Source organism: Zonotrichia albicollis, chromosome 16 (genome assembly GCF_047830755.1).
Source record: "Zonotrichia albicollis isolate bZonAlb1 chromosome 16, bZonAlb1.hap1, whole genome shotgun sequence".
Taxonomy (NCBI): domain Eukaryota; kingdom Metazoa; phylum Chordata; class Aves; order Passeriformes; family Passerellidae; genus Zonotrichia; species Zonotrichia albicollis.
The window spans coordinates 7161720-7179827 of record NC_133834.1 but is presented as its reverse complement, the minus strand read 5'-3'; the positions used below and the strand labels follow the sequence as shown (position 1 = coordinate 7179827).

At 41.5% G+C, this 18108-nt stretch overlaps 1 protein-coding gene across 1 annotated transcript in view; it reads left to right on the top strand.

The window, feature by feature from the left end:
- OTOA (otoancorin) overlaps nucleotides 1–17259 on the top strand; it is a 42723-nt gene extending 25464 nt beyond the window's left edge. The window contains exons 23-30 of the mRNA XM_005487450.4: nucleotides 776–963; nucleotides 4594–4749; nucleotides 6128–6270; nucleotides 6662–6798; nucleotides 7727–7824; nucleotides 9666–9858; nucleotides 10776–10865; nucleotides 11415–17259. Of these exons, the coding sequence (XP_005487507.2) occupies nucleotides 776–963; nucleotides 4594–4749; nucleotides 6128–6270; nucleotides 6662–6798; nucleotides 7727–7824; nucleotides 9666–9858; nucleotides 10776–10843 (983 nt within the window). The 3' untranslated portion in view covers nucleotides 10844–10865; nucleotides 11415–17259. The remainder of the gene's footprint in view (nucleotides 1–775; nucleotides 964–4593; nucleotides 4750–6127; nucleotides 6271–6661; nucleotides 6799–7726; nucleotides 7825–9665; nucleotides 9859–10775; nucleotides 10866–11414) is intronic.
- Nucleotides 17260–18108: the final 849 nt, after the last annotated feature.

Sequence of the window (18108 nt, the reverse complement as noted above, 5' to 3'; positions counted from 1 at the left end):
CAGAAGAGGGAGCAGTAAACAACCACATTAGGATTCTGATTTCTGCTTTCCATCAACATTAGAGGTAGATTATGTCAACAAAGACTAGGATTTGTTAAAACACACAATAGAAACTGTCTGGTTTGATAATGCATAGGCCTGGAACCTGACTGTAAATAAGATTTTTAAAGGCAGTTTGTCTGTCCAAACAGTGCTGTGGTGAGTGTGCAGCCCTCTCTAGATCCTGACATTTTAACAACAGGCTTGACATAACCAACAAGCTCCGTGCTCTCTGACACATCCAGCTTGTCTTCACCTTGTTTAAATGTCAGACAAGTCTTACAAGACATATATCTCTATCAGGCAGTGCAGAGTGCCCAGACCTCTCCTGTCTGTTCCATTCTTGTTGAGTTGGATCCATGTTTGAATGTGATGTTTATTCAGCTGAGGCTCTTTTTGGTGAATTTCCACCAGGGTCATCCCAAACGTTTGCATTTCACTCCTGTTGAATGAAGGCTCCCAGCGAATGGAGGCTCAAACTCTGAACAAGCCCTTGCCTGGGTTTTGGTGCCTTTAGAGAATTAGACTTCAAAGAAACTTGCAAGATACTGGTAGTTTATATCCAGAACATTAATAATAGAAATATTTTTTAAATTCTTCAATTACAAAATAATTTATCAATATCACATCAGCAGCAGTAAATTTTCATAGTCTGTTGCTCTCTTAAATATCAATATTGCTTTGATTTATTTTGTTGTCTCTTTGATGAAAACTCTTACTATTTGACCTTTTTCAGATTGTCTGAGAACCAGAGCTCCTTCTTCAAATGAAATTATTAAATTAGGAGAAGCAAATGTCTTTTGGTCAGTTCAGGAACTGAAATGCATGGATCCAGAGACTTTTGACAAAAATGTGGAACTTCTTGGGGGTGTCTCAGGTTTTAACAGCTCCCAGCTGACTGTCTTGAAGGAAAAAGCCAAGCAGGTAACTATCCTGTCTGTGAAGGAAAATTAAATCTGTAATTTGATTTGGTGTTATTGAACACAGTTCTAAAATAACTGTGCTATGTCAATGTCACTACTGCCACAAGAATATCTATGGTTTATTGGAAAAATAATGTGAGGTGGTGATAGAAGACTATTGCCCTTGCTTTAGAGTCAACAGGCAAGTAGTTCTGAGCTATTGTCAGCTGGAAAAGTGAAGTGGTTTTACTTTTGAATTACTTTTCTGCTCGCTTCTCACTTTCCTTTCACAAATGAAAAATCAGCAAGCAGTGCTAGGGGCTGTTGATTGCCCTGCTGAGAATTAAGCTTGGCATGTTAAACTGTCTATGTGGATGCTAAATATAGCTTCCAGAGGGTTAAACCCAAACTGACTGAAAGGAGCTGAATAAAGCTCCTTTTTCCACGTTCTCACAGGCAGGGACAGACCCAGCAGTGGGAAATTTTAGGGAGGCAAAACCCCACCTCCATTTTGTCTTTCCCAGGAGCACGGTTGGGCAGAGGGCTGTGCTGGGGCAGGTCAGCACTGGGCCTGGGCTGGGGCACCAGCAGAGCTCTGGGCAGCCCTGCCTGAGACACAGTGGGCTGGCAGAGAAGTCAGACTGTGCTTCACCCCTGTTGTTGCTATTGCTCTTCTCCCTGGGGTGACCTCCTCTTGCTGCTTTGTGGTTGCCTGCACTGCCAGAGAATGGGCAAATTCCCAAACATACTTTTAGTTCAGCAAGAAAAGGCCTTAGGGTGCAGTGAGACAAATTGTTCTGGTTGCAGAAGACTCAGAGGTGAAGAGGGTGCTGCCCCAGCCTGGCTTCAGCTTCCTGTCAGCAGCATCTGCTGGAGGTTATCTGTTCTCTGCTTCCATCTCTGCATGGCCACTCTGTAATCCCCTTCTGTCAAAATGATCCAACATGTAAAAGTCCTTTTTAGGTTCCATCAGATCGTTCTGACAGAATGAGGTTGGGAAGCATCTACAAGTTGCAGTTGGCAGCAAGCAGGACAGAGTGCAGGAGGTTTGGAGACCTGAGGGCTGTGACCTCTGGAGGAAAGCAGGACCAGGGGCCACATGGGCTGGGCAGCATCTCCTCAAACCAGCAGCTGCAGCCAGTAGTGGAGCTGACCATGGATTTGGGGTAAATAAGGCCAACTGGGCAATTTTTAGCAGTGAAGCTCAGCTTTTAAAGCAGTGGAACTGCAGGAGCTTGAAGAGAAGTGGCACTGCACAGATTTCTGAAAGCAGATGGTGACTCTGCAGTCGTGTCTCTGCTGCCTTGTTGCAGGAGGACATCTGCAGTAAATGTATTCTTCCCAAGTCAGCTTCCCTCTGTCAGCATGGACAGGTGGGTAGGAAAAGGGGGAAAATGTAATCCTAGAAGAAAATAAAAACAGTGCTCCCCTTCCATAGTGAAAACTGCTATTTACAGCAGTGTAACATACTGGTGTGCTTGCAGAGTGATATCAATTGTAGGGAAATTGCAAACAAGGTTGATACACTCACATCTCTGGCTGTATTCAAAGACTCACAGATCAGTAGTGCACTGAATGGCAGTATATTGTCTGTGAGTGTTTGTGCAGATTTCTCCTAGACAAAGACAGACTTCCTATATATTCATTTCAAAATGCAGTGTGGTGTTACACTGAGCATGAAGCACGAGAAATGAGACAGGACAGGCAAAGCTCTTTCAAATTATATGCATAGATGCTGTTATGTTATTAACATCTTTGATTAAAGGTTTCATTAAGCCTCAACTACTCATTGTTCCAAACTAATTCAAAAAGTCTAGTTATCAGATTGTATCTTAATGAAAGTAAGAAGCTTAGCTCACTTGGAAGTGGAAGGTCTCCCAGCTCTGCAGCAGTGACAGCTGTATGGATCTGTAGTTCTAGGTGAATGAGGACAAAGGAGTGTTTCAGTTTCGTGTGTTGTGTTATTTATATCCTTCTGCCTGAGATTTCACCCACCCCTGTCAGATAATACTATTTATGAAGTACTTCAAATTCTGTACTTTATGGCCTAGATCAGGAAACAGACACTTGGCATTTTTGCCTGCATGTGTTTCATGTATCTCTTAAGCTAGAGAATTAAAAGCTTTAAAATTGGGCTAATACTTTTTACTGTCTATTTGCTTTGGAAAAGATTGACATTTCCCAGACTTAGACCCTTTATGACATTGTAAAAACAACATAAAAGATCTGGTGGAAACTCAGTTGGGAGGTACAAACCCAGCAATGCATCTCTTAAACAAATCCTTAACCTGAGGGTCACAGCTGGGAAAAGCACCCTGGCAGCTGAGGCTGCTCTGTGCTGGATGTGCACAGAGAGAGCTGCAGCTCTGTGTAAGGAGTGCCTGATTTCACACATCCAGATTCCTGAGCTCTGCTTTGATATTTTCTGGAGGTTGTGCAGCTCCATGTCTATCTGATGATGCAAACACTATTCAGTAGGCAACTACAGAGATGCTCTTCAGCAAGTCCCCACTAGCTTTGTCCTTTCTAACTTTTTGAACAAAACTCAAATTGTAGCTATCTCAAAAATATTTTCCTGACTCAGATGGTAGCCCAGCCCTGAGCTTTTAGTTTTAATTTTCCAGGTGCTGTTAGCAGCATGATGTTATACTAGAAACCTGTCATGTATTCACTGACACAAAGCAGAGTTGCTGAAGTACATGAGAGCTTTAAAGTGGGCATTTTTTAAAAATGTGTGCCTGGCTTGTTCAAGTCTCTTCCTCCAGCCAAAACCCAGTGTCTTTTTCTGTAAAGGCAATTGGCCACATCTGGGGAGGTACTGACCACTGTCTACAGTCTTCTACCATTGTCACAAAATGTAATTGATAGTTCTGGTCTCTGAAAATTCAGCTCTTGATGGACTTTTATTATTCTTTACTCAGGCAGAACTTTTCCTTATACCAAAATTTCCTTCAGGCTGTTCAGTGACAGCTTTTCAATCACTGCGACTTTATCACAAATAAAGTTAAAAGCAGGGGAAGTTGTCAGTTTAAATACATTGGTACTGGTTCAGAAGAGCCCCTGTTTATTTCCTTAGGTTTTTTACAAAGCTTTACAAATTTAACTGTATTTGTACAAATGCTTTAAAGTTATGTTTTATTTTAACATTGTATGAACACCATCTAGAAATCAGGACTTTTGGAACTGGTTCTTTGTCTGTATTACTTGATTCTCTGCTTTGTCTTTCCTTGTCAGTGACTGAGCCAGGGTGACTGGTCACAAAAGCAACTTAAAGTCAGTCCCCTGGAGCAACTGTAGCTGGGAAGAAGCCTGGGTAGTGCAGGTGCTGCTTTCTTGGCAGTGTAACAGTGTGGACCTAGGCACAGATTCCCATTTTTATTGTTCTTAGTGGTTTTGCTCCTACAGCCACACTTCCAACAGTTCATATTCTGACTCATCAACAAGTCCAAGCTGTAAAAATTGCCGTATTTTTAGATGAACTAATTGTTATTGGTGTAGAACCTCAAAAACCTTCACAATACCTAAGCTCTGCTTTTTGTGTGCAAAGAGGAATATTCAGGTTTTAGGACTTTTGAACCAAAGGATTTGAGAATGGTGTATATAGAGGAAGAGTCATACTGACCTGACAGATATGAATGGCTCTCATCTAAAGGTTTGGGGGTTGCTGCCAGACTGGAGGAGTTACCAGATCATCTCCCTGGGCCGCATTGCTCTGGCACTCAGTGCCCAGGAGATCGCAGAGCTGGACCTGAGCTCCATCGACAGCGTCTCTGCTCTTACTCAGCAAACAGGGTGGACTCTTACCCAGGTGAGTGAGAGGGAGCTCCTGAATGTACTCCTGGTGAAAGGCTCTGCACTCATGCCCTTTGGGACTCGGGTCCTGGAACTGCCTAGAAAATAGATCCAGGGACCCACACTAGTCCCTGCTGCTTTTCTGCACTCTGACCCCAGTGAAAGTGGCCACAAGGTCAGCACTGGCGTGTGCCTGGCTGGGGCTGCCCTGGGGAGGTGGCCAAGGCAGCATCAATCATTAATTGGGGTGGGGATGAGTGTGTTCTTTAGCACTTGTCCACTGAGCAGTGGAAGGAGGTGAGCAGCTCCTCTCACACTGTCCCTGGAACAGACACTCCTGCTGGGAGTACTGGGCCTTCCTAAGGACAATCACAGACTGCACAGTGTCCCCAGCCCCAGCTTCCATTGCCCTAGAAGCCCTTTACACTCCTCTCATGTTCTTTTCCTTGAATAACTTCTAGTTATGTCAATGGGACTTTCATAATAAGAGTTAAAAACTTTTATTTACATATGCAGCATATTTCTGACTTTGTGGCCTGTCAGGGCTCTGTGACTGCACAGATGCTGGCATGGTGGCAGTTCTGGCAGAATATCACAAATCAGTTTAATAAATTCATGTTCTGAAGGGCACCATAAGAAGGAGGCACTTGGGAGGATTTCATACAGCACCAGTTTGCTTTTGAGGTTTCCTGCTGTCAGTAAGAGTAGTTAGTTAAAAGAGATTCATCCTGCTGAATTTCAATTGTCTTAAAACTTTGGCAGCTAGTTAAGCTAGTTATTTGAAGTTCAGCATTGTGGATAGATTAGGAAGTCTTGGAAGATGATTATTTCTTTCACTGGCTTTGGAGGATGCCTTGGTGACATGCTTGAGATGGGCTCAGTTTTTAAAGGATTAGTTTAAAATGAGCACCATCCTAAATTACTTTGGCTTGCAAAGGCACTTTGGTACCAATATCCCATTCATATCTGAAAATTAATCCTTGACACAGGTCACCACTCATCTATGGCACTTAAAAAAGACAAGTCATCCTGAGTATTAAAAATAGCAAAATTACATATTGATCCCCTTAGGTATTTTATGTTTTCTTGTAGCAATGTAAGTGAGCCAATCCAGCACCATTTCTTGTGGTGAAGGCTTTCCCTGAGACCTGGCAGAAGAAGTACAGAGTGTGTTCACACCATTTGCATTTAGCAGGTGGTTGGGTAACGGTGCCCTGGTTTAGTGTCACATGTAGGTGGTGACAGTGCTCCTCCTGAAGGCCATGACCATACACTGGAGAGGCTCAAGATATTTATTTATGCTCCATCACTTTTGATAAGATTTTAATCATCTAGTAACAAACCTTTCAATTATATTTACCCTGTTCATGCATACTATCTTACTGCTTTTGTAGGCAAGAGCTATTTTACAAGGTTTTCTGGACGACTCTGGCCAGACCATCAGCACATTAAAAAGTTTTGATTTAGTTGGATTAGGAGCTGTTCTCTGTACTTTGAACTCCACAGAAATCACATCCATAAGGACTGCTGAATTCAGGTACTGCATTTTATATCTAATGAAATATTTATTAGTAGCTCTATTGATAAAATATATTGTGCCATTTTTGTTCCATTAAGATTTTCAGAGCCTAAAGGGCACCTTTTCACATTTTAAATGCTTTTAGAAAAGCAGAAGGCATGCAGCAGTTGTTTAAAGTGTGTTCTTTTATAGTTTTCCTCTGCCATTTGTATCCCACCATTTAAGTATTTCATCAAGAAATACAGGTTTTTGCTTAAAACCTGAAATATTTGTATGCAATTTGTGCACATATATTTTAAATTGAAAATGGGTTTTACGGTCTTCTTACAGCAGGCTCAAGTATATTCCAGGCCTATTTAGTACCCCATGTAAATGCAGCTTGTAATGATGCCCTTGTTGCCTTTTGCAGTGCTGCAATTGCAAGAATTGGGCTGTTGTTCTGCAGCACCCCTGTTCTGAGGCAGTTTAAGAAGATGACAGAATCTGTGTTTGGTGCTGCTCCCAGCTGGAATGGCTCTGTTTTACAGGAAATTGGTACTATAGCAGGTAACAAAGCTACAGCTCCAGATGGTGCTGGTTGTGAAGCATTGCTATTAGGAGATGGGTTCACCTAGTTGGGGATTTTTGCAGGCTGGCAAAAGACATTCCTTCCAGAGGGGAGTCACCTGCAGGGACAGGCATCCAGCAATTTCAGAAGCACTGAGGAAAAGTCATGGGATTCTCTGTAAGGTTCTGTAAATCTGCTCAAACTGACCTTGGGAAGCACAGCCTGAAGTTACTCAGGTCCTGTAATTTGGAAAGGGTCAATCAAGGAGGGCAAAACCTCTCAGGATTGCAGCCCCAGTCACTCTTTGTGAGCCAGGCTGTCCTGGGAGGAGCTGGCTCTGGCTGCCCAGAGATCCTGCTGGAAAGCATGGGCTGCCCAGGGAGGCAGGGCTGGCCTGGAGTGATGCTTCTCCAGATACTTCAGAGGGCTCTTGCAGCCTCTGAGACCTCCTGAGCCAGAGGTCACTCCCACTTTTGTTCCTGGATTTGTTTCCCTGTTATCATTTAACTGCACATTGAACCCTCATAATTGTTAGCATCCCCAATGCCTGTGACAATGATTCCCCACCTGAAGAAGTCACTCCTACTGCATGATTATGTTCCTAACATGGATCAGAAGAGACTCTGAATGAGCATTCCCTGATAACATTGCTTATGATTTTATAGGCTTTTATAATTTACTTTTCCAAGACAAAGTAAGTCAGGTAGAGTACATTCCATGTCAATGGCTAAGGTCAGAGAATTTGTAATGCTGAAATATAATGAAAGAATCAAAACAGAAAGAACCAGCATCTCTCTATATAACAACCTGGAATAAACCATTTATTATACATTTTTTAATAAGTGCTTTAAGTTTATATTACCTTAAAAATAAATTTAATAAAAATAACATTCATTGAGTTTTGTTTCTATTCTGTGGGTTTTTTAGGTGGTTTGAATGAGGATGAATTAAAAGCCATTGATAAAAGCTTGATGCCATATATCCAGCCATCAGCAGTAAGACATATACCTCCTGAAATTTTCCAAGTAAGAGCTTGATTACTGAAGAAGTTACTAAATTTCTATTGTTTTTACTCTGGTATAAATAAACTGCAGCACTGATTTATAGGTTTTGGAAAAAAATTTCTATGGTCTGTCAAGTGAGAGACCATCAAGGATCTGGAACATTAACTCTCAGCTGTATCATCTGTATTTGTGATGCCCATGAAACATGCTAGACAAGCTTTATTCATCCTTCAGAATGCATCCCAAAGAAATAGCAAGTATTACAAAACAGGGAATAGACACTGTGTCTTTCAACATTTGATTCAGATCTGGATTTTTGTCTCTGTTTATTAACATTTGAGAGGATGCTGTAATAGCTACAGATTTCTCTGCTGAGTGTGCAAGAGCTGTTTTATTAACCTAAAATCTGGCACCATTCTCCCAAGTTAGCTCTGAAAAACAGATTGTGCAGGCAGATACAGATCAGAAAGGAATTACATCTAATTACAGCAGTACTCAATGTGGACCAGAAATTAGAACAGGGATCCTGAGATCATTGCCCCTGACTTTCTTTGACTTAGTGACAAGATTAAAACTCTGCCTGGGCTGGTCTCTTTCAGATGCTCAGGCAAGCAATGTACTTATGGACATTGAGCTAAACAGAGACTTAACTGTGTCAGCTCCTATAAAAAGGAAAAATTCCTTGAGCACTAACTGTGCACAGTACCACTGACAGTTCAGATAAGCCTAAAATCTCATTACAGAAACTATTTGTTTGCAAAACAGCTCTATATCTTCTTGTAGAGTTCCTAACAAACAACATTTTTGTTAGCAAGAGTAGTAATAATACTACAACAAGTAATTAACAAAAAGCAGAGTACCTCTTTGGAAGAGTTTTCTGTATTTGAAAGATTCACAGAAGACTTTGGTTTTACACAGGTTTTTTATGGCCTCATTTTGCAGCTGTATAAATTATTCAGATTTTGATTTATGAAAAATTACATTGTATTATGTACTTCAGGTGAGTTAAGAAGATGTTCAATTCAGAATGTCTGAACCTGTAGGCATTTCCATGAGTTTGCTGAGTTTAAACCAGCACACCATTTGCTAGACAATGAAAAATGGGCAAGGGTTTGCTCCATCATCTGACCTACTTGCAAAGGGAATTTTGTCTTTCCAAAGTAGAACCTGGATGCAGAATTGTTGCAAGAGAAAACCCTCCTTGTTGTGTAGGAGGGTTAAAATGCTTGTGACTGCAGAATGTTAACTAGAACTAAAGCAAACCAGCCTGCTCAATAATGCAAGCTTTACAAACTGCTTAATTGCTATATGATATAAGATAATTACTGTAAGATTATGATTGCCATGTTTAATTTTTAAATTTAATATGAACAAACTGGCAAGATTTTCAATCTAAAAGAGAAAATTGAATAATAAGATTAAAGCATGGGGTCTTTTCATCTCATTGCTCCACTGCTAACTATAATCAAAGGTCAAATGTAAGTTCAAATGAGGTTCCTTGGGAGCAGAAATAAGAGGAAATAAATGAAAACACAAGAGGTTGAACAAATCAGAAAAGAAATGGCTGGAAAATTAAACTTCAACAATTTATTGAAGAAGTGTACAATACAGTGCTGGCACAGAAAGCTTCTCAAGCTGTCAGCTTCCAACATCAAAGAGAAAGGTGACAGACAGATGAGTGGTCAGGGAAGCAAATGAATACAGAGGATTCTTTTAAGCTCTATTGAGCTCTTTTATAGCAACACAATGTTGAAGGCTAATGTCCCTCATTCCAAATGCAAGGCAGTGCTGACTTCTGATTCCTTACCTGCCTTCTATAATTGACAGCCTAAAGCAATTTTTCTGTCTTTTGTTCCTCTCAGGCATTGTCCCCAGAGCAAATAGCAAACCTGGGCCCCGAGAACGCCGCCGTGGTGACAGGATGGCAGCGGGAGCACCTGGATGCAGCTCAGCTCCAGAGCCTGGGGCTGGCACTGGAGGGAGCCAGGAGCAGCAGCCCAGGGCCACCGAGCACGGCAGGAGCTCCCCAGGAGGGACAAAGCCCAGCAACCAGCGGTCAGTGGGGTCCCCCTGCTCCTGCCTAGGAGGGACACACACCAGTGGGGTCTAGTAGCAGTACACTGTGCTAAGCACTAGCTTGTGTGGAAGGTAGTGTGAAACACTGAGCTTTTCCCTCTCCTTCTTTCCCATATACTTTGCCTGAATGTAAGGCAAGGCTCTCCATCTCTGGACCTTCAGGTCAGAGCCTTTATGTGCAGCAGAATGTTGTTTGCAGAGCTGCAAGTGGGAAAGGAGGTAGTACTGAGGTGGATTAGCTTCTTTATTGTAGGGCCATTGAATAGTTTTTCCTGCCATTCCCATCCTATTTGAAAATAAAGCCTATTGGTGCCTCTACTTCATTGTTTTAATCTTTTACTTCTTCATATTTCAGTTTATACTGGGCAGTGTCAGTGGATGTGTTACAGTGAGAGAGTTTGCACACAGTCAAGACAACGTTGAGAGTTTACCCCTATCAGCAGCAAATATTGTTGTTTGCAGTGACACCAGCAAGACATAAGCTGTTGGAGGAGAGAGAGGGAATCTGAAGTGCTGAAATAGGAGTAAGGGGAGCTAAATTGCTGTGATGCCCTTGCTGGAATTAGGGCAGGCCTTCCCAGAAGCACCTGGGGAGTGCTCTTAGCCCAGCTCCCTCTCACATATGACCTGTTCCTTCTGGAGATCTGCCAAAGGGAGGAGTTTTCCGGGTAAAGATCACCTGAGTAGTTGAGCTTCTTGTCCATTGTTCCTCTCTCCCTATGAAATGCTTCTCTTTGGAGCTGTGTGTGTTAAATTGGAAGTGACATCTCTGGAGAGCTGGATGTAATTAGGATTGAATTGTTGCAATTTTCTGCACCTCTTTGGGGTGGTGTAGATAAGACTTCTAGTCCTGAGCTGTAGCGTGACACTAAGAAATAAAACCTTCTGCTTTCCAGGTGCTCCCTGCTTGAGAGGCTTTGGCATCTGGCTGTGTGCTGTGTTTACACTGCACCTGCCTTTCTGAACCCTCAGGGGTTGAGCTTGAGGTAAGTTATATTTTCAGTTAGAGGTAACTTTATAACTGAAGCACTGATCACCTGTAGCAGGGAAGAAGCACTGTGGGGTCCTCTTCCTGCTTTGAATACAAAGATAACAATTCTTGAATAATTTTTCTGTATTAAAAGGTGTCTTGTACCTTGGCTGGACTATCTCTGAACCTAATCAAGGGGAAAACACTTTATCTTATCTTTATTGTATAGCCAAACATAACAAAGGTATATTTAAAACTCCATGTAACACCAATCAATTATTGCATTGTTACTTGGAACATGTTCTTGGTTTTACTCTGTGTTTTGCCTCTTCTAGGCTATTTATAAGATTTTATTCCACAAACAATTCTATTTAGTAGAGTATTGCCATTAACTTTCACTGTATTTTAACATTTTGACAGGCTAATATTTAATAAGAGCACTGGTGGGCTTGAAGTTTAGACTCCAGTTAGGCAAAACAAATGCTTAAGTATTCTACTTAGTCTTTAAGATTGCAAAGCAAGGCCTGTCAAAAGACTTAATATTTTTCTTTGCTTTGATTTTCAGTGTCCTGGAGCTTACAACAGAGACGCTAGAGATAAAAGAGTGTCAGCTCAGCTTGAACAGTAGAATCAAGAGGCTCTGAGAATTCTGAGAGCAGAGTGGTTAAATTCTTACAAGCAAGACCCTCATCTGCCATCATTATGAGAACTATCTCCTTTCCATAGCTTTACCATTAACAAGTATCACAGTATCCCTGCAAATTCTTGGAGTTTAAAAACTGGAAATGGCTTATCTGTCTCATGAGAGGATCACTGAAATACAGGATTGTGTGTTAGGTAGGAACTTGAATTATAGGGAGGAGAGGTAGCAGGGGACTTATTTGGAGGCTGATGTCTGATACCCAGTGCTTTTTACATGGGCTAATTTGGTCACACTCTTGTGTCCTTCTGTTGGATTTTCTTTTACTTCAAATGTACATTCCCTGGAGAGGGGCTGTCCTTCTGTGTGGTGTAGTAGAAGCTGCACTAAAAGTTACTGCTGTTGCAATAAAATAGCTTCATCTCAGAGCTGCTGGTTTAAATCCTGCTCAGACAAGAAGTGATAACAGGCTCTTAGAATTTAAGCACCTCTACAAAAGATAGTTTCCCCCTGGCTGTTTGTATTCAATACAGAACTGTTGACACGGGGAGCATTGGCAATACTGTGAGTATTTCATGTGACAAAATGACCATGGAAACCTGCTTATGTTCATCAAGAGACAGTGCTTTCACTCCAGGTGGGGTTGAAGTGGGAATAGTGAGGGGAAACTGTTCACTGGGCCTATGTACTACTAGGACTGTCAATCCAGTATTTTCCATAAGACCTAGAAAAAGGAATTTCTCATAATTATAAACCATAGATATTTTCCTGTGTTTTATCAGCATATGATTTAAGTGTGTAATATTAGCTTCTTATGCCTCAATATTTCTCAATAATTAGCTTCTCAATATTTTAAACAACAGGGGGAAAAATGGTATATTAAAATCCTCTTCATGTGAACATACATTTTGATGTTGTTCGACATGATTTTAGACCACAAACACGTGGCACATTTTTCCATTTTGCAATTGCAAAAGTCTTATGTTTTCTAGACTAAAAAAGGCAATGCATGGACCAAAAAGTTTAGCTTTTTCTTTCAAGGCTGTACTGTAGAAAACGCCCTACAAACTGTAATTTGTATTTCTTTATGGCAAACATTACATCTGGCTTCTCAGCCCTGACAGTAAAATTGAAATTTTTCTCAGGTGGGGAAGCCATAGAGTGTGAGGGAGGGAGAGCTGGAGGGAAGAGCCCAGCAGCTGCTGGGGCAGGTGAATGTGAGCTCTTGCTGCAGTTGGGAGTAACAATTCCACCACAGCCCCATGTGTTCTGTAACGTTAGCAGGGGCTCATGGATTCTCAGGGCATTGTTATTGCAAAGCAGGCAGTGAGGGCCATTTCTCACCCCTCCTTTCCCCCTTCAGCAATCTGCTGCTTTGGGAACTGCCTTTGCCTGTAACTAACCCTGGCAAGTGTGACATGATGTTATAGATAATACTACATGCTTTAGTTCTGCATTTTATAAGCAAAGAATTACGATTGCTGCAAACTGCCTGGCACTTTTTTCTTTAATCCTCATGGTAAGATTCTAGCTTCTCCAGCTGTGTTTCCTTTTCTGCATGGGAACAGGAGACTGAGACATATATTTGAATAGAAAGAAGTTTGTTTTATTAATTCCAGCAAAAACATGCAAATGTCCACTAAAACCAAAACGCATTATAAAGATTTATCTGTGTTTTCACGTTAGAAAGTTCTGCCTCACTCAGATGTGAAAGTACTAAAAGGTTTTATGATTTCTAGAAAATGCCTGACTTGAATTGTGTGTGCACTTCCGAAGATGCAGGAGAGTGTTTTCGTGTTATGAAGACAGTCAGCATTTCCAGTTCAGCTGCTTAGGTCAGATATGTGACTTAGCTCTACCAAGCCCTTCAAAAATCTATGAGAGTTGAAAGTGATCTTCTTCTGTCAATATACCTGGGAGGATTCTGTTTGCAATTATGTGAGTCAGAGTTTAGCTTTTAATTGGAGCAGGAGTGAGTTCTTTGTTTTGTGCCATCTGTGCTGTAATTTCTTTCAAGCACAAATACTTTTAAATAGCTGAACTTTGCTTGATTATTTATATATTTTATTAAATTAATAATTACATTGAGAACTTTGGCATTGCATTTATGTTTGGTCAAGGGCTTATCTATTTCTTACAAGAGTAGTGTAGGAGGGGTAAATGTGGAGCCCTGACTTAATGTTCTACTGATTTCACTGTGAGATTGCAAATCCTGTTTGGTTCATGAGATGGTGTGAGCATTTTGGATGGCAAGTATTGTAGAAAAGCAATTTTACTCCTGCCAATGTCCCTCTTGTAAAGGTCACTGATGGAAAAGCCCATTCTACAAAATCTGGGATTCATTAGACACTTCCATCAAAACTGTTGAAACTGAATTTCTGTGGGAAGAATAGATGGAAAGGGGAGAAAGGCATAGAGAGCACAAGTATGCACGGTATGTAATCTGTGTGTGACCTGCCATCCATTCACAATCCTGCACACTGCCAGGGGAAACTGAAATGTGTGCACTTCACTTCCATGGAACAACGCACAGAGCCCCTCAGTGCAGGCATCTGTCCCCTCTGCAGATGTGTATTGCATACAGCATGCACGTGAGCACTTTCACTGGAATGCATTCATGGGAAAAATGTCTCACACCCCCTCTCTTTTTGCATGATCAGGATTTTAGGGAAGAATATACTTCAGAGAAATGAGGTACAAATATTTGATTCTTAAAGAAATTTTGCTCTTTGTAGATGTGGGTAACATTTGTTTAAACCAAGCTTAATTTCTCCTATATTCTTTTTAGTTCTTTTAGATCTTTGCAAAAAAAAAAAAAATTAGATTTGTGCATAAATCTGCTGTTGAATATAGACCATGATAATAATTGTATCTGCTTATTGTGAGAACTGCAGCTCTCCTCTCCTCCTGTGGCCCTTCTGATGGTTGCTGGGCAGTGCCACACATCCTGTGGGATGCACATCCAGCTGCTGACAGTCACAGCTCTGGTGTAGGCCTGGCTCCTCTGAGTGCTTTGAGCCCTGTCCAGCAGAATGTGAGAGGAGGCATTTCATTTCATTCCTGTGATTAAATGTAGCATCCTCCAGGAGTTAACAAATGGGAAGAAATACTATTGTTGGTTTATTATTTCAGTGCCTGATACCTTTATGTTCAGAATTGTATTTAGAAATGAGAAAAGGGCCACTGATTCTGGATCAGCTGGAGAGAAAATATCCCTGTGACCTGGTACTGAGGTAAGTGGCACATCTGTGGTATCTGTAAATCTCCAAAAGGAAGAAAACAACTGCCCATCCACAGTGTCTGAGAAGTGTCCCTGTTAAAGCTGGCATTCTGGCTGTTGTCAGGTTTTGTACAGTGCATGGATTGTTTGACTCCCAGTGATCTCAATCTGTCACATCAGAGCTCACCAGCCCCTCAGTCTGAGGCTCTAAAGATACTGTTTAAAAAAAGGCATCCTTCCTTCCTTCCTTAATTTGAAGAAACCCATTATGCCTCTGTATAATCTGCTCAAATATTCCAGAGGCAATTACACACTGCATCATGGCAGGTGCAGCTTCTCACCTCACTGCTGTGCCTGGGGATCATCACCCCCTCCTTTACTGTCCAGTAACACAAATTGCAGCCCCAGCACACTGGGCTGGGACCTTGTCAGAGCCCCAGTGGCTGCTCCCCCTGGGCAGATGTGAGACATTGCTCAGGGTGTGCCAGCCAAACACACCTGGGGCCGAGGGAGAGCCCTGACTCACTCCAGTGACACCAGAAAGCAGCAAGGACTCAGCAGTCCCCTGGAATGTGTCACTGGAGCAGTACCTGGCCATGGGGCACCGCTGTGTTCTGGCTCCTGCTGTGTTGTTTTTATAAACACCACACACTGCTGCCCAGTGGGACACTGCCAGTTTCCCCAGGGCAGTCTAGGAACAGCCAGCAAACTGCAGTACCTCGTTCCCCGGTCATACTCTGTTCTCCTTAGAAGTAAAAATCAAATTTCAAATAATCTCTCCCTCTTTTTTTTTTTTTTCCTCTAAAAATGTTGATATCCAGGCTGGTACACAAATTTAAACAATGGTGTCTCTTTATTTCAGTGAAAATGTTTACATGTTTTGGTAAGTTTGTGGGGTTTTTTGGTGTGTGTGTTTTGGGTTGTTTTTTTTTGTTTTTTTTTAAACAGGATCTGTAGGCATGTGATGAGGAGAGCTAAGAACCTTACAGTCCTGATTAGGAAAATATTCTCATCCGTGCCATATGATGTGGGGCAGCTTTAGGGACTGTTTACTCCAGTGCTGCTGCAAGGGAGGGATCTGACTTCCTTTTCCAGTAAGGCAGGAGGGAAACTGGATAGAAAAGACAGGTCTGCAAAGAATAAACAAAACTCCACTGTAAGTTCAATTCCTTTTATTGGTACCCCAGAACATTTGGAATTGGTCCTCAGAAAGAGCATTTTATGTATTGTTATACAAAATACTGTTGGAAAGTGCAGATAAATAACAAACCTGTCATAAAGTAAAACAGACCTGTGTGCTATCCAGGTATCCATAATTTCATATTTTAGTTAAGACTGATCCATTATCAGACCATCTTTCCATATCTTTCTACCTAGTCCTTAGACAGAATGATGAGACTGCCTCAGAGACCCCACCAGACCTTGCCTGGCATCAGGACATGCAGCAGTTTTGCACCATAGGCTATTTTTATCAAAGTTCACATCTGGTTCTTTATTTGTACCCAAAAATAGCCACAAAATGTATTACATTTTTTTCTGCAATGAGTAGAAAACAACCAATGTCCATCTGTCCCTTCCTGTTCAGCATCATTGTGCTTCTCCAATCCGGATTAATGAGAGGATTTTCTTGCCCTGATGATGCAGGAACCCAGGCATGTTCAGAGCTCAGAGTCCAAGTGACTGAACCTTGAAATATTAACTGGAGGAATTGTGATTGATGGATTTCTTGCTTTGCTGGCAACAGTATAACACTTACTTTCTAATGTTTCAGATGGTATAAGTAGCCTTACAAATATTTAACATCTCACTTAATATCTGTAAACTCCTCTTTGAGGGACAAAGAGAAAAGGAGAGAAGACAAAAGTAAATTCCTGTAGGAGAAATATGAAAACAGTGGAAAACACTAATCTTCACAGATATAACAGATACTTTCTGGTACTGTTTTCTTGATAATTTTTAACCATTGTATATGGAAGTGAACTGTATTGATTTATCAAAGAATAGCCATTGCTATAGTTAAAATCACATTGGTTTGATGCACAAGCTGAAACTGCCCTAGGTCATGTTTAATTTAATGACATGTTTCAACATTTAATCAGAAGTCAGAAAACAATTTAGATCACAAACAAGTTCTGAATATGAACTGCATGAACTGAGCAGGGGTTGAGAGGATGGATGTCAGTTCTCTGCCTTAGATGTACCTATTAAATAGACTCCAGATATGCATCTGTCAGTGGTATTATTAGCTACTTTTATTTCAGTATTCACCCTTACATCCAACCTCTTCTCTTAGGAAGTAGTAAGAGATACTAGGGAGCTTGTCAAGGAGTTGTACTGCTGTACTTGTAAACACCGTGTTGTAAGAGGACAGGCTTTGATTCCTAATCTCTGAAAATAAGTAAATTTGGTTTTGTCACAGAGTGGGTACTTCCTAAAAAAGGTAAACTCAATAGCAGGTACTAAACAGTTCTCCCTTCTCGGGATTATATAAATTCTCTAAAGATTTCAATGTTTGTGCCACATTTTAAACGGAAAAATAAAAAGATTGTAGTTAGGATCCTTTTCTCAAATTTCAAAAAGTCCATAACCTTCTGCTGTGGGAACTTTTCAGAGTATAATTCTGTAACAGTAAAGTCCTTATGCTGTTTCCTCAAACAGGCTGTGAAACAATGTAAACCAAGAGATTTTAAAGAAATGAGCAACCCAGCAAAGCACCACTGTTTACCTGGAATAAGCTGTTACCCATTTTCTGCAACCATTGGAAATCCTGTTCCTGGGCAGCTATTCCTATTTTTCTTTGCTCTTGTTTGGATTGATGGGTGTTTTTACAGAGAACATTGGAGAGTTATGAAGAGGAGATGCCTCTTTTGAACTGCCCGCTGAATTTTGCTGGTCATGTCCTGTTTTAGAGATTGAGGACTCTGAAGAGGCAGTGTGCTGCTCTCAAGGCATGACTATTGAAGAAATAATTGCTTTTTTTTTTCTTTTTCTTGGAAGTTTACACAGAATCACGGAATTGTTAGTGTTGGAAGGGACATCTGGACATCAGTCCAACCTTGCTGCCAAGGCAGGGTCACCTGGAGCAGTGACACAGGAACGTGTCCAGGTGGGTTTGGAATGTCTCCAGGGAGGGAGAATCCCTGACTGGCCAGTCCTGTCCCAGTGTTCTGCAGCCCTCAATGTAAAAAAATTCTTCCTTGTGTTGAGGTGAAACTTCTTGTGTTCCAGTTAATGGCCATTGTTCCTTGTCCTGTCACTGGGCACCACAGAAAAGCGTCTGGCACCATCCTGGCACAGGCTGCCCAGAGAAGCTGTGGCTGCTCCATCCCCGAAGTGTTCCAGGCTAGGCTGGATGGGGTCCCGAGTACCCTGCTCCAGTGAGTGGCATCCGTGCCCATG